The sequence below is a fragment of the Triturus cristatus genome, chromosome 1_1, assembly GCF_964204655.1.
Source record: "Triturus cristatus chromosome 1_1, aTriCri1.1, whole genome shotgun sequence".
Taxonomy (NCBI): Eukaryota; Metazoa; Chordata; class Amphibia; order Caudata; family Salamandridae; genus Triturus; species Triturus cristatus.
The window spans coordinates 118,005,087-118,031,533 of NC_140579.1; the positions used below are offsets into that span (position 1 = coordinate 118,005,087).

Sequence of the window (26,447 nt, forward strand, 5' to 3'; positions counted from 1 at the left end):
ACTGGTAGGATATTGATGAAGGTCAAGCAAAATCTCACAACACCTCTATAATAACGAAATATAAAAACAAAAAAATTTTTAAAAATCACTAATAAAAATCAGTTCATAGTTTTTTACTCTAAAAACACTCTTAACCAACTGCTGCCCCTTTTAGGCCACCAGCTCTCCAGCACCCGGAATTCTGTTTATCCGCCCAGTTTTATTTTCTGCTCAAACAGAGAGGGTTCCTCAACATTTTTAAAGTTCATGAATAAAATTGTCACCTTTTCTGCCCTCGTCTTGAGTTGTTTCACCAGTAGGTTCAGAAGTGGGATTTTTACGATGTCTCAGAATACTGTGAGGGGTCCACCGGGGAACATTGACATGAGGTGTTTGTCATTAGTCATTAGCTGAAAAAAAGCAGAAGGTACAGGCCTTCTCTCCTGAAACAGACACTGCTTCTGTGAAGAGGCCAAGCTAGAATCCTTACTGATACCACTAAAAGAAAGGAAGAAAAACACAGAATGCTTCCTCCTGACAAGGCATGGGGATGCTTGATTCAGTTTCTGCTGAGACTCTCATTCACTTAGAAGGGCCTCTTACAGTGACTACTGTTTGGAATTTCCAGCCTCCTGTGCAACTATTTCTGTCACAAGCTTTCACAGACACTCTAGTCCGAATCAGAGGTAGTGTTTAGAGTGAAAAAGATATGTGGGACTCCAAACAGAGAATCCAAGAGGCTATATGAAAAGAGGTTGATAGAACTGGTGCTCTGGCCAGGCATGCCTCAAGATGTATAGTTCTCCTTGGCCGACTGTGTAATTGTCTTGTCCTGACTTGTGTATAAAGTTCTTGCTTGTCTTGCTCTTGTGATATCTGGAGGCTCTTTGTTTAATGATTAGTGGAATAAGTTGGTGGGAAGGGAGTGTGGTGGACATGATATATGGTGATAAAGGGGAATGTACTTCTGTTATTGTGTGGGAGCCAAGATATAAAATATGTGATCTAATTAGAAGACTTTTGAAACTTCTTCTATGTGTTGTCACACATGCCGCAGTACAACTGGGGCAGCCCAGAAATTTGCAGCCGATGCTGCCGAATTCAGTTGCCTTTGACAGATCAGCTTTCATTGACTTTGGATTTACAGGCTTGTGCTTGTAAGGCCAAAGTGACATGCTAGGTTTGGGGTGACATGTAGACAGATTGGTGGGGATGAAGCCACCTGGCTCTCCTGTAAGTTCTCCTAATGAGATCCTCCTCTTCGACAGAAGATCCATTAAAAAGCCTTGCCTTAAAGAGCTGCCGGAGGCCCAGCTCATACACAGCATGACATTATCCAGGCGCGTTCCTGTGATATCAAAGCAGGATGCAGGGGCTCGGGTGAATGAAAGCTCTGCACGTGAGACAGAGGAGAGACAGACTGGAGGGGAAGACGGCCCTCGACTGTCCTGTTAGTTCTCCTGAGGAGATCACCATTGCATTGAAGATCCATGGATAACCTTCGTACCCAACATGAGACGGGTTCTCAGCTCCTATAACCAATTGTCTGAGCAGGTTGAGTCGCTTCTAATTGTTGCAAAATGCTAATGATAGAGGTAAACCCCATCACCGTGATTTACGTAAATCTCCATAAGAGCATATTGTATTATGAGAACATGTGGCTGTGTCGAGACTGGTGGCAGGTAGGAGTGAAAGGTCTTTGAAAAATCCTTGAAGGAGTCTGGGAAACACTGTCCATCACTTGCATGGAGGAAGATGTGAAAAGGAGAGCACTCTACAAAGGTGATATGCTCGACTGCTAAGACCCCCAGCAGGCTTACACAGAAGGGATCGTTGAGTCCAAATTATAATAAACCCCAGCTGTTTAGAAAACTTTGTGACCTGAAGATGAAGTGAAAACTCCAATTTAGTAAAGCAATGAAAACATGTCTTTAAAGTACACCATGTCGTGATCCAGTGAGAGTCCACCTACAGTCTTAGAACCCACCTTCCTTTTCCGTCACTCTTTACGGTATCTTTGTCTTTGAGCCTGTACCGTGCTCTGCTGCTTGTGCTTCCTTTGTTCTCTTCGTCATACATCCAAGCTATAATTCTCTCGCCTCAAAGGACTATGCCACTATACACCAAAGCACATAACGGGTAGTGTAGATGATGCAATGGAGGGCAGAACTAGATTTAAAATTTCCGGGATATCACTGAGTCAATTGAAAATGTGGGCTTTATTGATCAAGAGAATACGACAAATCATGGATATCTGAAAGTGTTACAGGGTCAAGGATTGATGCCGTGACACGTGTTCATCCAAGCGTGTTAGTCTATGGAAATACCAAAGGCAAAGAATCATTCTTACCGGTGAGTGCATTTTTATCTAGGCTGGCTATGTCTTTTAGGCATATGCTTTATTCTATGCCTTTGAATTTTGACCATGCAAGTGTTCCCCAACTCCCTATTGTAGGAAGGTGCAATCTGACTGCATGGTTGCCCCCACTTTTTTTTCCTGGTAATTTGCTGGTTTTTGACTTAGTTAGCTGGGATCCTGCTATTCAGGACCCCAGCCTATCTGCTTTCCACTTTAAATTGATTGCATGTACATTAGGTACACTCCAGATTGGATTCTGGGGTACCCTTATAAGTCCCTAGTATATGGTATACTATATACCCAGGGCATAGGTACACCAGAGGCCTACCAGGGGCAACAGCATGTATTATGCCACCCCAGGGAAGCCATCCAAAATGACACAACAGGACTGCTACAGCAGCCTGGGCAAGGTGGTGCATACACCCCTTACTGAGATATAGGTTCACTACATCTCTCCATATCACTGCACATATAAACCTATCAGTCACCCCTATGGCAGGCCTTACCAATCCTGAAGGCAGGGTGCTGGGTTTTATGTGAGAGGGTGCCCATGCATGAGCAGAGCCCCTCTGCAGCCTTTGGAATGCAGCCTTCGGAACCTTTATTCCAGGGTTGTTTGTGATGCAGCCAAACCATATACTATTAAGTGCATTATAACCAAACGGTAAATGCTAACTTTGGGATGGCTGCACAGAAACATGTTGTGTTTGGTGTCAAACAGCTTGGAATCATACCCCCACACCAGTAACTGTGTAAGACCGCCAGAGATTTAACAAAGATTTGGGGCAACATTTTAACTTATTGTAATATTACGTTTTTTCATTCAAAATTGCCGCTATGGGGTAACCCGGGCCTTCCGGTAATTTTCAATGATAGCATTGCTCACAGCTGGTCTAGGATGGGCATTAGCGTTTTAGGGGATCTATATGGCTTGCACGGGTTTCTAGACTTCAACACTCTCAAATTGTTATATGATCTTCCCGAAACAACAAGGTATAAATATCTTCAGTTACACGACTACCTGATTAACAATAAACAGCTCTTGGAGGTCTCAGATAGCGATATATGGACTAGCATATACTCTGGGAAAACAAAATCAACAATTAGTGACATCTATAGCATTCTGACTAGCCTCAAATCAAACGATTGCTCTAAACTAGCTGATAAATGGGGCAGGCTATTAGGCCAAAAAATTACAGTAAGAGAGATAGAGTGCTCTCTGTCAAATATTAATAAACGGGTTCGATCTTCCAGCTTAAGGCTTCAACAGTTTAGAACGACTTGTATGTTGTATTATACGCCTGAAATAATTTCCAAGTGGTCTGCTAATAATTTATATGGTGATCGAACCAAATGCCCAAAATGCTCTACCGAGGCCGCGGATCTGACACATATGTTGTTTTCCTGCCCTATTCTTAAGGTTTTCTGGGGGGATATCCAGAAGGTTCTCAAAATTAAGCTTATTCAGCTACCTTCATTTACTGCTGCCTCGGTTTTGCTAGACATTTATCCTACTTCTTTCCCACAGGCTCCTCTGGCCTCAATTCTTATGTCTTGTGCTAAGTTAACTCTGGCCAGAGCCTGGATCAGCCCCGACCCGCCCACGGTTTGGGTCTGGTGGGCATTGGTAACTGAAATTTATTCAATGGAGTTAGCACTAGCAAATTTAAGAGGGATATGCTCTCTGAGAATACATGAAAATAACTGGGGAACTTTTATGGAATGAAGCGCTTCTATTGTATTCCCAGTAATGTGTAATATTCTTTATTTTTTTTTTTATTTTTTTTTATCATGACTCTGTGATGAATGAACGATACAAATTTCTTTTGATATATTCTTTTCTCCATGTTCATTAATGTATGTATTAATATATGTCTTTCTTGTCAGCCTGTTTAATAAAAATTAAAAAAAAAAAAAAAAAAAAAAGGAATCAGATTCATACCCCCACACCAGTAACTGCTGTGGGAGTATGATCCCACCCTACTAGAGGGAGAGACATGACAGCACCGGTATACCCGGTACCAGCTAACAGAGCCCTGGCATCACAAAATGGATGCTGCCAGCCACAGACACGAGTCTGCCCTCCTGCTGCTGGATGAAACTCTGGCAGGGGAGGCCTGGACAATAGGTTTCCTGTCACAGGGAGGTATCACCACCTCCCAGACAGGCTTTAGTGTATTGGGGCTGGGTGGGTGCACTCCAAGAGTGCTTTGAAGTCTGCACTGGGGGGACAAACCGGTTGCAGGGGTTACCATCCCCTGCTCTGGCGCGCTGCTTGACAAAGGAAATGGGTGTAGCCACCCCTCTTTCCTGACCCTCCCATAGGTAGGTCCCTAGAGTTTGTCCCTCCCCTTCCTTGGGTATAAGATAGGCACTCCTGGCTATAGGACTTTAGATTTACCTGGACGAAACTCTGATGCATAATCCTGGAACTTTGATGATCTACATTGAACTAGATGACTGAAGAATCTCCCGTGGAGTAAAGGAGTTACTCCCCTGCAAGGCAGGCACCAAAGACGCATCTGACCTGTTTGCATCTCCAAAGCTCCTGAGGACTCCGAAGAATTTTGCAACACAGGAGGTGGGTTTCCGTGTTCTTAGAGGTCGATCAGTGCCCACAGCAAGTCTGAGGGCCCTATCCCTTGTGGCGACCGTGCAACCCGAACCCCTGGACACCACGTCACTTTGCAGAAGCATCAGGTTTCCAGCAACTCCTGCAGCTGAGCTTTGGGTTACTTGTAGTCCTGACCCCGAGCAGCAATTTCACTAAAGATTGCCTGCCTACACTCCACGGGTGTTCTGTGAGCTGGCCCTTTGTGTTTTCTCTCGAGGTACATTCGTGATCCCTGGTCCGTCGACTGGTGGGTCCCTGTGAAGGCAACTCTAACTCTAATTGGGCTTACTTGGTTGCTCCAGATGTGCCCTGACTTTCCATTGCTTAGGGAGTCCCCAGAACCTTGCTGGTCCGCACCGAAGCATCTTTTGTCTTCTTGCATGGGTTGCGGTTGCCAAGGCTTGTTGGGTTCAATCCGAGCACCAACACTGCAACACTCGACATCCTTTATGGGACAGCTTGAATCCAGCTCCTGGCCATCATCGACGCCTCCTGGTCCTCGTGGCTGCAGAGTCAAGCTTCACCTCTTCGCACCTGAAAAACCCGACATCGGTGGGCATTCGTCTTTCGTGCCCCTGGTCACTGGCAAGTGACCCAGCCTCTGTCCCCTCTGCTTTCAGGTTCTTCTGATCTTTGATCCAGGCTTGGATCACACCGGACACTTTTCTTCTTCCCGGCAGCAGCACTTTGCAGCAAATCGCCACTGAAATCAACAACGATTCCCGACACCGTTTGACACCAATGCACCCGGCTCTCCTGGGTGAAGTAACTCGAGTACTATGGTGGTCCCGTGGGTGCTGGCCCTAGAACCCCCTAAGTCTAAAGGGGTTTGCTCATAGTCCTCTCCTAAGTGTTCTTAACTTCTAAAATTCCAACCGTGACTTTCCCATAGAATAGTACGGGGCTCACGCCTGTGTTCTCACACTGCAATCGTCCCACGTGGGTCTCCTGTGTCACTACCATGGGTGGTTCCTTGGGGTCCAAGAGATTCTACGTGCTCTAGGCACTGTGTCTAGTCAAGTCGTAGTTCTTATACCACTTTCTTAATACATGGTTTGGTCCGCCCCTAGGGCCCATTGTATATTGTGCTATTTACTGTCGTTTTAGAACTGTATTATTGTGTATCTTAGACTCTAATCTCATAAATAGATTAGTAGTGAGTGTTTAGAAATAAATACATATATTTTATATATACCTGGTGTGGTTCTCCTTTCATTTAGTAATTCAAGAGGTTATAATCTGGTAAACCAAGCTGCTTTACATTCCTTCAAGACTTAGCCTGAAGGCTGCTCTCCATAGCTACCACTAGGATAGCTTTCAATAAAGGTTGTCTTTAAACCTATCATCAATAAGGGTTGTTTGGACTGGTACAAGGTGCCCACTATAACTAGTGGACAGCATATACCAGGCCAACTTCTCACACCTATCACCAGCTATAATCTTAAAAATCTTCATCCCTTTAAGTGATACAGATTCCTGAACCGAACTCCATTTTGAAATGTACTTAGTGTTAGCCTGACTTTATTTATCCCCCAACTCTGTCGAAGATGCCCTGATTATCTACATCTCTGGATCGTCTGGTACACATATGAGTCACTGTGAGCAGAATCAAAGACCACACGTAGAGTCTTCCAAAAAGTGTGCAAGGTCTTTTCTTTCATTTCCTTTAATACGTCTAGCCAAAACGTGTTTCGTCACACATTCTCGCCTATACTTCCTCAGGGATTAGTATCAATAATATCTGCAAGTCCAAGATTTAGCACTTCAGTAAACACGCTGTCAAGAGTACTCTCGACACATGTTTCGTGAGGCATTCTTACTTAGACTTCATTGGGGCTTTGTGGGATCTTCCACGCTGATGCATCAAAATAGTATTAACTATTATTGTTCTATATATAAAGATTATGATCTTTACGTGATTGATAATTACAGACATTAGTAATGAAGATAAATATCTTTTACAAGTCTGCCATCAATGCCAAAAGACATTTTAGGTTAGTGTGCATATTATAAAGTGCCCAACATTTGCCTATTTTAATATGCATTGTACTCGCGGGCACAACGAATACAGTAGATAGCTCTGCACTCACAGTAATTGCGATGGAGACAAGCCATGGGTTCTTTTCCTCAGGGTGTGCCTCCTTATACTGTTTCCCCATTCCACACATGTTCATGGCAGCCCTTTCATCTGTGTATGGGTGAAAAAAGGAAAATTATATTAAAATGGAGGCAAGATAGAGGCAATATTTAAAGATGCTGAACAAGTGGTGCACTGCATACCCAACAGGATACAGCTAGTATGTCACCAGTTCACTCTCAAAACATCTTCTGACCTTTTCACCAACACAATATGAACTTAATGTAGAGTATGTAAGAGTATGGTGGGCCCTCAAAGTTTTCTCACGGGCTCAGTTCCTGACACCAAAGCCATTCCTTTTTTTTTTTTTTAAATCTTTTTATTAACAATGCTCATGAGACCATACAGTACAAAGTAGTGCCAACAGTGCACATTTGGAGATATCACAATAATCAGCAGGAAGATAATCATGAGGGAACAACAGGGACAATCAGCAATTCCCATCCCCCCTACCCCTCCATGACTGCCCGAGATTCTATGTATTTCCGCCAGGGCGCCCACACTTTCTTCCATTTTTTAGCACACCCCCTACTTTTGTACACCGTTTCTTAGGCCCTTTGGCACCAGTCAAGGTCACGCTTCCATCCCATCAACTGCGGGGGTATCTGACCAAAGCCATTCCTGATTGCCTGACAAGAGCCACTTCAGTGAAATCAGTGCCCACCAGTGTCAATCCAATAGCTATGGTGGACCAGTATGGGTTTCTTTTATTTCCAAAGATAAACTCTCAAAGCAGAAGTATTTCTTTGGAACATGAAAGGTCAAGCCCCATGATGAGCATGTTGTTTTCTCCCAGCGCCTGGGGGACGTTGTTTTAACATTTAACATTTTCCTTTCCAGGACCAGCATGGTGAGTGTGGTGTGCAAGGTGAACCTGGGCTTGGAAAACCAAAATCTGACAAAAGGTAGAAGGCTTCCACTATGTAAGCTGCACTTGGTTTCCCATCACCACTGGGAAAACCAGAATCTCCCAAGCTCTAAACCAGATGGAGGATGCAGTGGCTGATTGGATATTTCATATATTTAGATGGATATCCTATTACCATCGGGAGTATAGGGTTAAAGGGTTAGCTGAGAACTCTGGTATTAAATGTATTCTGATGAATACTATGTCCTTGATTAAGCACCATTTTTAATTTTCTGAGCTCTTAACGGTACATCAAGTGGACCTGGTTCTCATTACGGAAACCTGACATGATGATACGTCTGGCCCGAAGCTCATTGCGGCAGTTCCTACTGTCTATTCTAGTGTTGCCTAGATAGACCTGGTCAAAGGGGAGGAGGGTTGGCAGCGGATTATTGGGACCATTTCTAAGCTATCTTGACACCTGCTACTGTGAACAGACTTGAGGCGTTGTTTTTCAATGGTGAGCATGTTAATGCTCAATTGTTTGATAGACTCCTCATTTATCACCCTTCTGGGCCTAGGGTGGCTTTTTCTGATAAGATGAGCTCGCTCCCGGAATATCCTATTCTGAAATCTGATGTTACGGTATTGGGCGCTATCAGTTTCCATCTGGAAAATAAGCTGGATTCAGACTTGGAGCGCCTTTTAGATACCTTAACATGTTTTTGACACTCCCAGATTGTTAGCAGCCCACACTTGATGGGATATTTACAAATAATCCAGGTATTCGAAACTCTTTCCTACTTCCATTGACTTGGTCGAATCTCCATGCAATCTTCTAGGAGATGAGGCTTCAGGAAAAGCCTCTTACTCCACTGTGTGATAAGAAGTCTTTAGGCTGAGCCTGGCACAAGGTACAAGCCCCAAATATTGCTAATTATAACATTGCTGCCAGAAACTTCACACAATCCTGACCAGATGGCGGTGGATTATTCTAATTGGCTTAATCCCGCCCTCGATGTCATTGCCCCTGCCAAAGTCAGGGCAAATAACATCAAGAATGTGTCGCAACTGTGGCTTGATGAGACACTTAGAGCATCCAGACAAAGATGTCAAAGGCAGGAGTGGAAATGGCGTAGAACCTTTGAGCTGATAGAAAAAGAAAAGTATAAATGATGCATAGCAAAATACAAAAAGCTTTCTTTTGCTGCCAAATCAGCATATTATTCGGGCTAAATAAAATCAGCAAGTGACTCAACTAAGGGTGCCGCTCGTGCTGTGTGTGAATTGCTGCTCTGCTCACTCGTGGACGCATTGGGGGCTAGTACTGCTGCGGAGCATCTTCATTAGCATATCCTGAGACCTGGGAGCACATCGGCTCGGTCACCTCGGCAGGGGGAGAGCCTGGACTACAATCTGCCGTGGGAGCGGGACTGCGAGGTCCAGAAGTGCTAGCGCCGTCCACCGCGCGCACCTGGTTCCTCTTCCCGCCCCCTTCTCTCCTCTCTCCTCCTCTATTTCAACCACGCCTGGAACGCGTACGCGGGACGCGCGCGGACGAAGAAGCGGGCCAAGACCGGGCCAAGAGCGGGCCCGTTTGTGCCCGTTCGTGACCGGTAGTGACCGGACCGGGCTACCCCCCTGAATCCTCCTGCTGCCTGATTTCCTGTGGATCATGGTCGGACGCGAAACCAGGAGCAAATCCCTGTTGGCTGGAGGATCACAATCTGCCGCAGGAGGTATGGAGAAGTTTCTTACTAGGGCTAACAATATTATTGACAAAGAAATTGTCACCCTGGAGAAACGATTGTCCAAGGAACTAATGTCTCTCAAACGTTCCAGTATGGGCCCTTTTGCTAAGGCCAAAACTCCTGAAAGACCTACTGACTGCTTGCCTGTGGTGGATGCCCAACTTTTACTTCCCGATTCTGCCCCCCAGCTAAGTGTAGACTCTGTTGTTATATCTAATCCCTCCATCGTCATTGCTGATTCTAGCCATGTCTCCGATTGTGCAAATGTTTCCCTTACCTCTGTAAATGATGGAAATTCTACCCTTCTTACAACTCAGGGGGGAAAAGAAGGGGCTATTAAGAAACGGAAGAGACAGTATTACAATAAAGGTAAAAATAACGGGAGGGCATCTAAAACAGCTAGAATAGATGGAGTATCTGCATTGTTGAATTCCGAAGGTGGAGGGAGTTTACCTAGTAACGATATCTCCATGGATAAAATAGCAACCCTACTAAAATCGATTATTTTTCCTTTAGAGGCCAAACTAGATAGGCTTGATTTTAGAATGTCTAATATAGAGAAATCAACCGCTATACTTTTAGCTAACTCCTCCAAGCCTAATAGTTCTGGTCTCCCTCCTAGCATGCCTGCCCCCCAAATTATCCCTCCTACTACTGTGCCCCAAATTCCTGTTTCAACGTCCACAAGCATCCAACATGATCCCCAAGTTCCTAGCTCTGTTAGCCTAATTGCCTCTCAGAATATCCAAGCCCCCCCCCCCAGGTTCGCATATCCCACCCGCACTTTTGTCTATCGATACCCAAGGGCCCCCACCTGAAGACCTCAAAACTCCAAGAATTAGACGGCCTGACCTACCACCGGAGGCCAACCGGTTCATGGTAATTCTGGCAGGAGCACCTCCATTAGATAGGGGTGAAACCGAAACCTTTAACTCCCTTAAAAACCAAGTCATAAAATGGCTTAATTGGAACCGACCCTTACCGGCACACCTGCACAATGAAGTCATCATGGTGAGGAGGGTACCATGGATTGGTAAAACCCCTAAATCCATTAAGGGAGACTGTATCACTGTCAGTTTTAGAGACCCACGTACTGTGTCTTACATATGTGCGGGTGTTAATAGGTCATTAGATTCCACTATCCAGACTCTCCCTGTCTCCTTTTTCTTCCCCCCACCCATTAACCCCATGTACTATGATGAAAGCAATGAATGGACTAGGGTTGAACGTAGGGGAAGGCCTTTTTGCCCAAGATACCCCAGATTGCCCCCATTTCAGCCCCCGCAGAACACCTTCTGGGATTATAATCGATATAGTTGTCTCGATGGGCTAGAGGGAGTCGACTGACTACCCAGTGCTTCCACCACTGTTCCCCCTCTACCCATCGAGACTAATCCTGTCGATAGCGGGGCTACTGTGGAGTATTATACCTTACCAGTAACGGTTGGCAAAATAACTTCTGATCTACTCGATCTGACCCCCTTAACTCTCGATAAACCAACTGAAGTCCACCTTCCACCACTCGATGAGGCTATTGCTGATAGGGGATGTACAATGATTTCTCCCTTGGAAGAGATATCCACCCCAAGTGATCAAGGGTATTCCATGGCGAGCTGGAATATAGCTGGCTGGCGTCAGAGAGCTTCGGCTCTAGGGTGGAGGGAACTTATCCTTGGGTTTGATATTCTATGTTTACAGGAAACATGGTCCACTTTAGACATTCATTTTGATGGTTTTGTTTCTTATAACTGTGTTGCCCAGGAATCTGCTATGGGGAGGGCTAAAGGGGGTCTGCTTGTTCTTATATCAGTTGATCTCCCGATAACTGTAGGTTCGTATTCTACTGTTGGCACACATTCACAAATCCTGGAATTACAATCCAAAAAGGGTAGGAACACTTTACTGATCAATCATTACAATAACACATTTGATCCGACCAGCACCCTGGTTGTGGACGAACTGGAAGCCTTCCTAAATAAAATCTGTAATAAATCCCACACATCTTATGACATCATATGGGGAGGGGACTTCAATATCAGAACGTGCCCGCACTCTCAAACCCCAGTTTGTGGGTTTGATGGGGATTCGGGGGAGTATTTAGCACATTTTCAACACACCCCATATGGGACTTCCCTTAATGGTCTTCTGTTAAAATTTGATTTAGTTATTCACCAACCAGCTCTTGATAAAAAGGGCAACATTGTTCCCACGTTTAAAGGGAGGGATACTGAGTCGGTTATTGACCATTTGTTGATTTCAACCCTTTTGATGCCATTCTGCACAGTGCCAATAATTAAGGACTATTGCCTGAGCGATCATAATGCCCTAACTATGTCTATTCTTATCTGGGGCCTCAGAATTACGCCTACAGGCAGGGTTGTTGACAATATTGTCCCAAGTAGGCCTAATGGAACCCGGATAAAGTGGTGCACAGAAAAATCAGAAAAACTACATAGTGCAGTTGTGGTAGGTGGTTCCAGGCAGATATTTCGCTGTCTGGAAGTCAATGCCCTCCCTAAGGGTATTATAGCGGATTTTGAGGATCTAGGCACTATTATTAATAGAATTTTTACTAACAATAAGATGAATTCTAGACGGGATAAGGTTGGCTGGTTCGACCAAGCCTGTACAACAGCGCTAAAAACCCTTAAGCAAGCACTATCCAATCTTCCAAGAGACAGGGAAGTGATTAAAACCTTGCGGTCCAATTATAACATTGAACTTAAACGCAGGAAAAACGAACTCCGGGAACAAGCCTGGGACAATCTGGATTGTGCCGCAGCTCTCCGGGATTGTAAATAGTTTTGGAGTACGATTAATGCCCCATTCCTCCAGAAAGAAGATTTCCCAGTACTTACCGCATTAGTAAGCGAAGATAGCTGGGTCCGATATTTTTCAGGAATATTTGACCCCCCTGAGGAGTCTTATGATAAAATCTGTATGAATCCCCAGCTGACCCCGCAGACTTTGGGAATCACCTTCCGAGAAGTAGTCACGGCAATTAATTCTAGTAAAGGAGGTAAAGCCCCGGGACCTGACGGGGTCCCGATAGATCTTTACAAACATGATCTGGCCCTTTGGAGCCCCCTATTGACCCAGGTCTTTAATGCTGCCACTGATCTCTCCACCCCGGCAACCTGGAGTGAATCCGTTATTATCCCGATTTTTAAGAAGGGAGATAGAGGGGAGGCCAAAAACTACCGTCCCATCTCCCTTTTAGACTCCTCCCTTAAAATCATGAGCCGGGTACTACTACTACGCCTGGAGGAGTTTGCGACCAATAACAATATCCTGGCACAATCCCAATATGGCTTTAGAAAGGGTTTGGGGACCATTGACCAGTGCATTAACCTCAACCTTTTAATAGGTAAATATACCAAGGTCAAATCGGTCTCCTTATTTCTTTGCTTTGCGGACCTCTCTAGTGCCTTCGACCTGGTGAACCATTCCCTGTTGTGGACAACCCTTCTCGATATGGGAGCTCCCCCAGCTATTATCCATTTCTTAGCTAGGTTATATTCCAACCTTACCACTCAGATACGATATGGACCAGCAGGAGAGTGTACGAGAAAGATTATGGTAAAATCAGGCATTAGGCAGGGGTGCGTATTGGCCCCCTTGCTTTTCTCCCTTTTTATTAATTCTATGGAACAAGAATTAAAACAGGTCCAAGCAGATGCACCACAAGCAGGTGGCCTACCAATTCCAGTGTTGTTATATGCGGACGACACCGTTTTATTATCTAGAACCCCAATCGGCCTACAGCGGCTAATGAACTGTTTTTATGATTTTATCCAGGGCAAGAAACTCAAAATTAACAATTCTAAAACATTCATTATGGTCTGTGGCAAAAAGGTGAATCACCCCAAGTCTTTCTATTTTAAAGATAACAGAATTGAGGTTGTAGATAACTTCTGTTATCTGGGCATTACTTTTAACAGTCGGGGCTCATGGACACCTGAACACATTAACATAAAAGCCAGGTTGGGGAAGGCTACACTAGGTGTCTTCCGATTTGCCAACAAACTGGGCAGCCGACGGATTCCAGCAATGCTAAATATTTATAGACACAGATGTTCATCAATAGCACTTTATGGTTCAGGGGTATGGGGGTACGGGTGTAACAAAGACTTACAAATTCTGTAAAATTTGTTTTTGAAACGGCTACTTTGTTTACCCTCATCGGCATCTAACTACCTGGTCCACGAGGAACTAAGGTTGGACCATATAGCCGATTTAATCGAATTGAGACCCCTCCTGGTATGGAGGTCCATTTGGCTGAAGGACGAAACAAGTTTCACAAAGAGCATTATCAAAGATTGTCTGTCTTTGGATAATTTCAAGAATATACCATGGATAAAGTATGTGACCACTACTTTTAGAGAACTCTTTGATTTGGATGTACGCAAAGATCCCGAGATTGTAACCACTTTATCCAAAAAGGAGGTGAAAGAGGAATTTATGAGGGTAAAATTCGTTAAACGGAAAGCAGACACAAGTAACTACTCAACCCATGCTTTCTATTCCTCCAATGCAAACGAGGGTCCTGGTTTGCCTATCTATCTCAAAATAATCTACAGGCAATCTCACCAATTCGTCCTATCCAGACTTAGACTTGGTATTGTCCACAACCTTGTGGCCTTTCCAAAAATGAAAAATTATACAACATCTGCCTGTCCATGTGATGAACTAACCAAGCAAAGTACCCTTCATTTTATGTTAATCTGCCCCCTTTATAAAGCCCTACGTATTGTTTACTTGAAACCGTTATTTAAAAAATATTCCGTGTCTTCTACTTCAAATGCCATGAAATTGTTATTTTCACTTGCTAGCCCGGATTTGTGTTTTTTTATAGCAACTTTTATCCTGAAATCTGTTGCTGCAAGAAAAAGTATGGTTTTTTAGCAATTTTTTTTTTTTTTTTTTTTTTGTACTGCTGACTTCTGTATGTCCTGAAAACAACCCATGATGATATGTACTTTCCCTGTGTAATGTCACATGTATGATTTTATCTGTGTACTTTTATGACGTTTTTTAAACTGTCGAATAAAGTTTATGAACTGAACTGACTCAACTAAGACTCGCTTTCAGACTATTAAAAAATGGACTTCGCCATTGGCAAGTAACACAGCGGCAAATAACCGGGAGTTTTGTGATTCATTAGCAGAGTTTTATCAGGAGAAAGTAATTCATAATTGTAATACATTTACTGCTAATGGCTCTGGATGCCATAATAACATTTGGTCACTTGAGGTGATTTCTGGAAATGCAGGCTTTTGTCATTTTGAGGCTCCCACAGTAGATCGACAAAAAAACATCAGTTAGAATATTAAATCCGGATCCCCCCAGGACCAGCGTCCTACACGAAGAGCGTAGTGAACATCAGAGGCAGTAGCACCATACATGGCCAAGATTTTTAATGCTATGTTCGAGACAGGACTTTTTCCTACCCATTGGAAGTCGGCTTGAGTCCTCCCGCTATTAACAAAACCCAACCTAAATGTTGGAACTGAATAATTGTCGACAAATTTCCAGGCTTGTTATCCAACCAAACTGGTGGAGAAACTGATGAATGAGCAACTTGCTCACTTCTTAGATAACAATCAGCTCCTCAACGATACTCAGTTTGCCTTAAACAGGGTCGGAGCATGGAATCAACACTGATAGTGGCCACCAAGGAAATTAGAGTAGCACAAGATGGGGGTGGAAATTCCGCCCTCATCTTACTAGATCTGTCAGCAGCCTTTTGATACGGTCAACCATGATCTTTTGGTTGACCACAGCCTTGGAATAGATGGCCCGACGTTGGCACTGCTGCAGTCATTTCTCTCCAGAAGGCTTTAATTGGTGTCTTTAGAAGAGTTCACCTAAGAACCCTAATATTTGTCCTGTGGAGTTCCCGAAGGTCCATCGTTGAGTCCAATGCGGTTCAACCTGTATGTAACACCTTTGCCTGCACTCATAAAATCATTTGATTCATCATTAGCAACTTATGCTGATGATACTCTGATAGTAGTATCGCTTTAAAAAAATGATGTCCACTCAAGCGATCTATTCAGGAATTGTATACGTGTGCTAAGTGACTGGAGGAACTGCAGCTGTCTCAAACTTAATTCATCTAAGTCAGAGGTCATTCTTTTTGGGAACAACACTTCATTCTGGTCCCCAGCATGGTGGCCATCTGATCTAGGCTCACTTCCAGCTTCTGGTAAAAAGGTAAAACCTCTTGGAGTGCTGCTTGACGACAAACTGAAATATAAAAATCAAGTCAATAAGGTTAGTTTGTCTTCTTTTTTGCAGGCACTTAGAGTAATCGAACAAATCGAAAAATGTATACTTTTTGATCTTTTAAAAATGGTGGTCATCGCACTGGTCTTGGCCAGATTAGATTATTGCAATAGTATCTACTTAGATTTGCCCAAGGGTTCTTCAAATTAACTTCCAAGCCTTCAAAATGCTGCTATGTGTTTTCTTCTGAAAATCCCTAAATTCCACCCTGCGAAAGCGGCGATTAGTACATTGCACTGGTTGCCGGTAAAATAACATATCATCTTTAAGGCCCTATGTGCAGCCTATAAGACTTTTCATGGGCTGGGCCCTAAATACTTCAGGCAGAATCTGAGATGGTATGGGCCTGGCAGGACTCTTCGCTCCAGTTCTGCCATGCAATTAGTGGTGCCATTGTTCAAACGGTCATCTTGAGGTAGCAGAGGTTTCTTCAGGTCTACGGCATAACTTTGGAACCGCCTCCCTTATTGTCTGAAGGCTGCCCCCTCACTTTCTGTATTCAGGAAATTGGTGAAAACCTGGCTGTTGGTTCAGCAAACTGACAATTGAGGTTTCACTGATTGTAGATTCACAGAACGCCAAGACGCCTCAGAGCAATTGTTGTGCTTAATAATTCATTCATTCATCTTTCCCTGAATGAGGCCCTACATTTCACTGTGGTCTAAATCTGCTGGCTCATTATAGGCCTTCTCACTCTCCTCTCACAGATGTGATGCGCACAACAGTTCTTTCCTCTAGGGCTCCATACACTTCTTGACACTGAACATTTATGTTGCCTTTATAATGTAGTGCTGTGTATAATCCTTTCACCCTGGAGGTGACCTCTTTCCTTGTAATTCAACTGAACATATGAAGTATCGGAGCAGGTCCACACACTCCACCTGATTGCTCCAGAACAACTGGAGCATATGGGAAAAGACCATTAAATGCAATCAAGTTTTGTTTCAAAAGCCTTGAGAAAACCCATCAATGTATGATTCATCCACAGGGTGAAACAAGTATCTACTAAACTGTGTTCTGTACATCATCTGTTAAGATTAATGTCAATGCATATAGAAACCTTTGAATTAAATCAAAGCCGAGGAAAACAGTGGATAATCAAACCTGTTATATTTGGTAGTACCCTCTCATTTTACACCTTCACAAACACTACATTCATACATTCTCATATATAGAACAGTATGGGGTTTTCGTGAACATTTTGTAATTCAGGTAATAACTCAGTTCTGTCAACCACTTGCATATCCAAATCCTAAACATGTTCATCGATCACGGGGAGCTAGTCTAATACTCACTGTCATCATTAAAGGCGAACATCATTCCCCATACTCCTTCAGAATTGCCACCAGCTAAGGCTTACGTTCGGAAGCTGGAAATCTAACTGTGATCAGTGAATTGAAGATCCTCCATCAATGGAAAAAACCTTCTCACATCTTGTGCCTGCTATACCCAAGTTCTATAGATGGTTTAACAAAACTGAAAATTAATGTCATCGGGTGTCACTTTTCACTGAATGATATTGTACTTTTTGTGGATTTTATTTTAGTAAGTGAACAGTTGTTAACGTATTTCCCTTTCTCAGATTGTCAGTGAATGAAAAAGCTGTCAAACTTTCAGGATAGTTCTACTAAGTTCACCAATTACAAATAAAGCCAACATAGATGTTTTTAGAGGACTTGTAAACTGTAAGCTTACAGGTTGCTTTTACTTTTGCCACAATAGCCCATCCTAAAATGACATGTACTGTACAAAATATAAAATCATAACTTCCACTCTAAAATTATAACCTATTAAAACAATATTGAGGCTTTAGTATCAAGCTACGATGCACTACCAGGATTATAAATAAGTAATATTTTCTTTTGCATAGTAGAATCCTCACTGAAAGTCATAACTCAAAATATAATAGCAAGGATATATCTAATATGCGGTTGTCAACATGCTGAATAATATGAAAAAATAATAAAATTGACTATGGGTAACTAACACAGAACTAAAAGTTACCCAAGCTGATTCACCTAGTAGTGTATCAGGTCTTGATTCTTCATCCAAACAACAATGGTTAGGGAGAATTTCAGGTAGCTGCTTTACAAATTTTTATTAAGAGTACATTTCTTAACCGAACAACAGATACTGCGTTTCTGTGTAGAATGTGCTCTGTTTTTCCCTGGGAGTTGTTTATTGTCTAGTTGAACATGAAATCAAAGAAACTATCCATCTAGCAATGGATTGCATGAAAGAAGCTATACAGGTCCAAAACGGCCCATAGTTAACAAACAGCTGATTTTTTTACTTTGTTTTATCTCAATAAAACATCAGAACCCTTCTAACATCTAGTTGTTATAAAGACCTTTCATCTGGAGAATAATACTGACAAAGGCATAATTTTATTTGTATGAAAATCCGATACTACTTCAAGTAGAAAAGAAGGGTATGTTCTGTGGACTACCCTATTGCTATGAAAAACAGTATTAAGGCTTGGCTGCTGAAAGACTTTGAATTTCACTGCCTCTTATTGCAAGGCAATTGCTCCTAAAAAATCTACCTTCATGGAAAGGTGATGCAATGAGGCCTTATGCATAGGCCAGATTCAGTTTCCAAGAAGGTGGTGGTGGTCTGATTAAAGGAAAAGTCTTCTTCAATCTTCTAAAAAGTCTTTAAGTACTGGAATGGTAAAGAATGGGTTCTGGGAAGGTCCTTTTTTATAAGCTCTAATAGCAACAATATGAACTTTAATTGAAGAATCTTGTAGCCTAAACTTGGCCAGATGAAGCAAATAAGGCACAACAATGTGTTGGCACATAATAGACTCATGACCATCATTTAAAACAAATCTTTACCATTTTAATGCATATGATGATCTGATGGATAGGCATTTGGCCTCCTTAAGAATGTTCATACTGTCTGGTGGTAAATTCAAATCGCCATGTTATATGATTTCAGAAGCCATGCTCCCAAATTCAGTGAGAGTATGTTGGGGTAGAGAATATGTCCTTGCATTCTAGAGAGCAGGTTTTGTTAGCACATCATCTTCTTGTAGGGGTTGACATATAGGCGAAGACGCTCTGAATACCACCATTGCTTTGTCTTTGCCATTCATTCTGGCCTGTTGAGATCATTGTTGCATTAGAGTGTCTCAGTTTGATTAACACTGCTTGTATTAGTTGGATCCGAGGAACAGCGTAAAACCCTTTCCAGATCACTTGATCAGAGATTTTGGATCCCAAGTCCTAGAGGCATAACATTCATTTTGCGCGTCTTTCAGTTTCAAAGAGATCTATATTTAGGAGCCCCAATCTTGGAAGTTATCTGATAAGCCTTCTTCTTGCGATTCCCAATCGTGAGTTTCTTGAAAACACCTACTTAGAAGATTGGCTTAAGAATTCTGTCATCCTGATGGGTGAACTGCTTTGATCGAGAACCCTCTCACTAGTAACCAATGCCAAATTGATAGAGATTCTAGTGATAGAATTTTGGACCTAGTGCTGCCTTATTTTTTGAGGAAATGCATTGTTGTGGTATTGTCTGTTTGGACTATATTTCTGTTCATTTTCAACACTGGTAGGATGGCTCTATGGGCTAAATGGACTGCTTTAATTTCCAGTACATCTTGAAAATAAGCTTACCTACATGTCAGAGAGGTATACGTGACAATCGTTTGGGTTGGGAACTCCTAATGGAAGAGAATTCCTCTTAGAAGATTGAATTTAGTAATTGGACGCCTGTATAGAAAGACTCAGTCTGTCCTCTCAGTTTGTTTTCATTGAAACCAATGACCCTCTGGGTATTGTTGCAGTGGTCTTATGTGGAGGCGTGCATTGTCACCATTGCTCGTCTCTAGATGCGTAAATGCATGAGGCTATGGACCCCAACAGGAAAGAGAACTGACGAGAAGAAAAAGGTTTGAATATTAACTGGTGACATATTTACAAAATGGTAGGTACCCTCTCCCTTTAAGGACACACTTCTTCCTATTTAGCGAATAGAGTTGCTCCTAAGTATCTGAGGATTTGTAATGGAATTGATGCAGATTTGTCTACATTGATATGCAGCCCCAGGCGATGTAATAGTTTCTTACTTATGTTGAAGTCCTTTTGTGTCTGATGTGCAGATTATGCTTTGATAAACCGGTTGTCCAAGTATGTAAATTATTTTCCTTCGGAGATGAGCGGCTACTACTGATATGTACTCAAAGAACATCCTTAGAGCTAATTTCAGTCCAGATGTAGGACCTTGATTTGCAAGAGGGTGAGAGCATTTCTGTATTTTGCTTTTACAGGAATGTGGAAACAGACAACTTGCAGAAGCACAGAACACATCAAGTCTACCTTCATAAGCTGTGGATAGATTTGATGCAAAGACAACCTTCTGAATCTTTCTGTTTTTGAACTATTTCTTTACATTGCAATAGTTCTGAATTCTTGTTTGGGACCTTTCATGGGTACCAAGAACTATCTGGCAATTGCTTTTTCCTCTTTGAGAAGGAGGAATGAGTTCTATTGCACTGTTTTGGAGGAGGGGTTGTATTTCCTGATTCAAAAGTTGTAGTTGGTATTTTGGTGCTGGTTTTGGAGTGATTGATGGAGGTGGAGCATTGAATTGAAGTGTAGGTGGGGCATTGAATTGAAGAACATGGACAGATCGGATGCTGTGTATGTAGTTACTATTATCCACGCTTGTGAGATGGTTTGTAATACTCCCTCTCAATGGAGTGGGTAACAGACAAGAAGGAGGGGTCATTCACAGCTTCGACTGTGAGCGAGATTTTGAATACAATCTCTGCTGTTGTTGGTGCTGTTGACCTCTTCCTCTACCATTTCTCCGATGGTATTGAGACTATTGGCGATGTTGTTGACCTTCAGATTGGGAGTAAGAGGACAACTGAGCAGTTGCGGCTGGCACGGCTCGCGGGTGGGGGGGCGGGCACTGGGGCAGGGGCTGCAGGGGGGGTCACGTGGGGGGATTGCAATGGAGGGAGTGAGCAAAAATAAATAAATAAAAAACACTTACCTTTCCGCCGCCGGGTCCCACGTCTCTGCTCCTACTCTCTTGCTTCCAACTTCAGGATCAGGAAGCTGGCAGCCAGGCATCCTCCCCTTAGCTCATCAGAACCCTGCAATGCAATGTTGTGATTGGTCTGACCGCCGTGACACGGCGCTCAGCCACGGGCTGGAGAGGTGGGCATGTTCTCCATGCAGGCTGTAATGCAGCCTGCATGGAGAAGGGTAAAGTGCGCATGACTAGTTTGGGCGGCTCGAGGGGCCCGACCAAACAGTCATTGCGCACTTAGGTGTGGGCAAACTACTCCTCCGCTACCCTGCTCTGTTAGCAGAGCAGCCCCGCCCGCAAAGGAAACATAAAATGATAATAACCAAAAGGTATTACCATTTTATGTTTTTGCTTCTCGCACTGCGAGAAAGCAGTGGGGGGACGCTCCTCCGCCATAGCGAAGGTGCCGCCCCTGCCACTGGGGGAATAGAACCCTCTGTCTACATTGGTATCTAGTATCCCTCTTTTTATATTGAGATTTGTAATTTGTTTAATTTCCTTCAAACCAATAATTTTAAAGTCCCCCATTTCATGTTTCATGCATTCCATTTCCTTATCTGTGTGAGGACCAGATAGAATTAGCACAGTGAACAATAAATTTATGATCCTTAACTGCGCCTATGGTTTTAAAGTGATCCTGAGCCAAGAGGCTTGGCGTAGAAATTTCTCATGGCAGTATGAAGTCACTGCTAAGTCTGTTGAACCTATTCCAGCACTAATGGAATGGTTGCAGTCTGTCTGTCCTTCTTGGACGATTTCTAAAAAGTCTTGTTTCCTTTCTTAGGTAGGTCATTTGCGAAAGCAAGAAGAGAGTCCCATAACGCTCTGTCAAATCTACCTAGGACTTTATGTTTTAAAAGCCAAAGCGGTCGACCCCCAAATCTTTGTGCAAACCGCATCTTCTTCTCTGGTGGGATTAATCTTTCAATAAGCATGTCTATTTTTTGACTGCAGACACTATGACTGAATCAGGTTTACGTTCTTGTCTGAAGTAAATGGGATCTTATCTGCTGGTTTGTACTTTTTTTAGAAAGTCTAGGTATTGCTGGCTTTACCTTTGCTCGTTGTTTAGATTATTTTCCTTAGCTAATTCTGCAAAACTAGGACCAACAGAAGTTTAGGTCTTGGAGAGGCTCTGGGCTCTAAGGGCTCCATGATCACAGAGTCTGCTGTTTTTGGCGCTTCCATTTAGATGTTTAGGTTTTTTGGGCTACTCTTATCAGGAAATCTTGTCAGGTTAGTACGTCATCAAAAGAACGTGTTCTAACTGGTGATACTGCTAGAGATGTAGGTGACAAGAGGTAAAGGAGTCTGTGATATGAGACACTGAAGTTGTGGGTGAAGTCGTAGTTCTCTTCCTCCAGTGAGGACAGTGGGGACCCGATTCTTGTGGATCCGGTGTTATTGCTTGAGGTCTAAAAGGTCTGGTGACATAGATACAGCCCTAGGGACCTTAACTTGACCTTGTAGTAGCATAGTCCATGGAGGCATTGGAGGAGCAGTAGACATGAAAGGCTTTGGGGGAAGGTCCAAATGTCCAAATGGTTCTTGAACTGGAGGGTCAGTTTGCTCCAAAGGAACAGCTTCATGTGCAGATATGGAGAAAACTGAAGCAGAAAACACTCTTTGACATGGATCTTCTCAACAGCAATCTCAATGACGGTATATTCGATCTGTAATTCCTTGATGACAAACCGTGAGGTCTTGACCTAGACTCGTAGAGGGTCATGGCATTGAAAAAAATCAACATTGAAGGGTGAGACTTCAGTGCAGGAGTGACCGCTACCGGCATAGATGGAACCACAGGAGTCTGTACCTGAGGCATTGACGTCTGAGGTGCCATCGAACTCCTTGACTGCGAACATGTCTGTGCTGATAGTTTTGATGTACACCCGTGCTCGTGGGTGTGACGAGAGTGTTTAGAATGATGGCAATTATGTTTTCTTCAACTTCTCTCTTTAAATCTTTTGTGGGAGTCTGATGTCTTCTAACTTCTCCCTCAGCCTGATTCCCTCTCTATGTTTGAGGGCATGTTTTGTCATTTTCTGACAAAATCTGCAGTATTTTACTAAATGTGTGGTTTGAAGACATCACATACACACTGCATGATGGCCTGTTGTAGCATTTTGTCTTCCACATGAAGGGCATTTCACAAAAAGAGATGGCATTTTCAGTGAAAAATGTCCTCCCCTGTTGAAAGAAATGGAGAGAAAGGCAGCTGGAACTTGAAGATTTTGAATGAAGAAGAAAAAACGTCAGTGAAGTTTCTGGCTTCTTCAAGAAACAGCACATTTTTATAGGTATGTTCACCCTGTGACTTGACTGGTGCCCTTTCCCAGCATTTTTCCCTAATACAGAGGGAAGGTAAAAGGTTATGTGGAATAGTGTTGCACATATCTTCAGCTTGGTGCTACAATGTGGTATTAGGGCCTTTCTTTTTAAATGGGGATTTTCCTCTTAGAGGAAATGTTGGTAAAGCTGTGCATGTCTATAAATTGGAAGAGGTGCCACCAAACTGTTTAACAATGAGTTGTCTACCTTCAACTACACATTAACTTTCATGTATATAAAAGAAGAGTCCCAGGGTCGCTGGGCAAAGTCAGAAATATTCTCATTTATGACTTTGCATGAGTATTTTACCATGCAGAAACAAGATTAAAAAAACAGAAATGCCAGGTGATTGAATCCAACCCTCCACAAACAGCCTGAAAGATCTTGCCTCTTATGGTATTAGCAGCATCTCTCTCATGAGCAGCAGCACATTAGACCTTTTTAGCAATATTTACAAGAACAACCAGTAAGAGAAAGTGAAGCTAACACCTGCTCAGATCTCCATTAACTGGTACAAATCCCTCCAGATCACCAATAGCTGAAGTTAAGCCCCTCAGATTTCTATGAATTAAAGCTAACACCGTCATATCTCCTTTAACTGAAGTTAACCCCTTCTGATCTCCATGAAATCAAGCTAACCTCTCGGATCTCCATTAACCAAAGTTAACTCCTTCGGATTTCCTTTAACCGAAGCTAACCACTTTCAACCTCCTTAACTGAAGCTAACCCCTCATATGTCAATTAACTGAACCAAACCCCTTCAGATCTTCATTGACTAAAGGGTTACCTCTTCTTGTCTCTATTAATTGATGTTAACCCCTTTGGTTCTCTAATAAGTGAATCCAACCCCTTCAGATCTCCATTAACTGAAGCTAACGCCTTCCATTCACTGAAGCTAATTCCTTCAGAAATTGATGTTAACCCCTTTGGTTCTCTAACAAGTGAATCCAACCCCTTCAGATCTCCATTAACTGAAGCTAACGCCTTCCATTCACTGAAGCTAATTCCTTCAGATTACCAATAACTGAAGCAAACCTCTTCAGAATTCAATTGACTGAAGTGAACCCCTTCAGATCTCCAATAACAGAAGCTAACCCCTTCAGATCTCTAGTACCTGAAGATTAGCCCTTTAACGTATGATACGCCTTACAGATTTCTTTCCTCTCCACTGCTGGTCAGAAGAATATGGATTAAATGCAGTCCTTCCCAAATTGATGGGCCCTTCATTAGAAATTATAGAGTCGGTTTAAAGTGCCTGTTATGGGGCGTGGCAAAGATGGCGGCAAGGTGAGATGTGTCCTCTCATCTCTCCCTCCAGCCGTCCAGGGAAATATCAGGTTTGTGCCAACTGCAGCCTATACTGGGCTGGAATCCAGTCCGGGACTGAACACTGGGGTCAGCGGCCCCCGCTTAGCTGGTGAACACCCTCGGTGCGGCGCTTTGGGGTAGAAGATGCCGCGCACAAGTTCGAGGCCTGCAACTGGAGGTGGAGCCATGGCCTCAAGTTGGGGACTGTGCCGGACTGGCGCTGCTGCGGAGCGACCTGGCGACTATGTGTTTCGTGCCTCGGCCCCTCGCTCAACCAGGGGCATTGAGATCACCTCATCGCCGCTGAGGTAGTTGGCACGAGGAGTCGTGAACTGGCACTGGCAGTGATTACAGAGCTGCGAGGTGGTTATGCGGAGTCCTGCCCAGCACCCGGTAACCACGCCTGGAGACCGGGGACGAGAGTCCGAGATTGCCTTCACCTGCATTTGAGCCGGCAGATGGTGGGGCCAGCGGCGGAGATTTCTTCCTGCTTGTGACATCGTGCGGAACTGCCCTGCGGCCTTGGAGAGCATCGGAGGTGAGAGGGAGTGCTTGGGTCGACCGTGCAGCAAGCCACATGTGGAGCCCGCCATCGCAGCTGCCGGAGTTCGCCGCCTACCCGCAATGACCTGGAGAGAACTTTTGGCTGGTGCTCCACGTCCACTGGAGGGGCCACACACAACTCCCTACGCTAGCAGCCTGAGCAGGGGGGCATGAGCGTGACTGCTGGTAGAAGCGGTCACCGAGGGTGGGGCCCAGCTCCCTGGAAAGGCGGCCCGGCTAGGTTCGGGTGTGGCTTGTGGTGGGCTAGATTCTCCCCGGACGTCCTCCTTCCAAAACACGCACAGCGGTTTCCCGCTTTGGAGCGACTGACGCCAGTGGCTGTGACTATACTCTCATGGACATTGGTGGTGTGTTAGGGTTCCCGTACCTCGCCAACAGTGAGGGGCCTTCGTACTGCGAGTACCAGTTGGGACCTGTGGAGGTAGATTTGGGCAGGAAGTGAGGCCCTGCCCTCTACACGCTTGGTGGACTGTGCATCTTGGTGGATCTCACGGATAATCCGTATTAGTATCATCACCGCACCGGGGCTGGAGTTGTCCCCTAATTCTGTTGACACTGTGAGGTCCCAGCTTTGAGAGTGCCCCCGTCCCTGCCCCACCGCATTGGTCGAGGCGGTGCTGAGGCCTGTGGTGACTTCGCTGGATGTGTCCGGCCCTGAGACTTTCTTGCTAGGCGGTACTCCCTCATGGGGACACTTCTTAGTGTCTTCATGCTCACCCCAGGTACCCGGCCGGGGCAGGGCTGTTTGGTGGCATACAGCCCGCGACCTCTCTTATGTCCCCTTCTGGCTTGGGAAGCACTATGATGGCCTCCACATGGGGGAAGAAGAGTTAGTCCCTCCAGGAGCTCTTTGCGCGCCCTCAGGGGGGAACGCCATCAGACTCTGCAAAACAGACAGGCACTACCTCGACATCTATGGGTGGCCCTAGGGAGGAACAAGTCACGCAGACCTTCCTGGAAACCCTGTTCTCAGCTTTCCGGGACGATTTACATACTGTGAAGCGGAACCTCACTGCGGAACTTAAAGACGTCCGGAAAGACCTGGATAGCATTGGGGACCATGTGGTAGCTTTGGAGGACAAAAGCGGCACGCGTAATGAGGAGGTCTCCTTCTTACAGCAGGAACTTATCCGCATACATGACCAACAGGTGGACCTCCAAACTCACTTAGAGGATTTGGAGAACCGCTCCCGACGTCATGATGTGTGGATTCGGGGAGT

At 44.1% G+C, this 26,447-nt stretch overlaps 1 protein-coding gene across 1 annotated transcript in view; it reads right to left on the minus strand.

Annotated features, from left to right (window-relative positions):
- The window catches only part of LOC146869715 (complement factor B-like), a 315,575-nt gene that overhangs the window by 104,809 nt on the left and 184,319 nt on the right, over positions 1-26,447 (minus strand). The window contains exon 11 of the mRNA XM_085613166.1: positions 7,043-7,140. Within this exon, the coding sequence (XP_085469292.1) occupies positions 7,043-7,140 (98 nt within the window). The remainder of the gene's footprint in view (positions 1-7,042; positions 7,141-26,447) is intronic.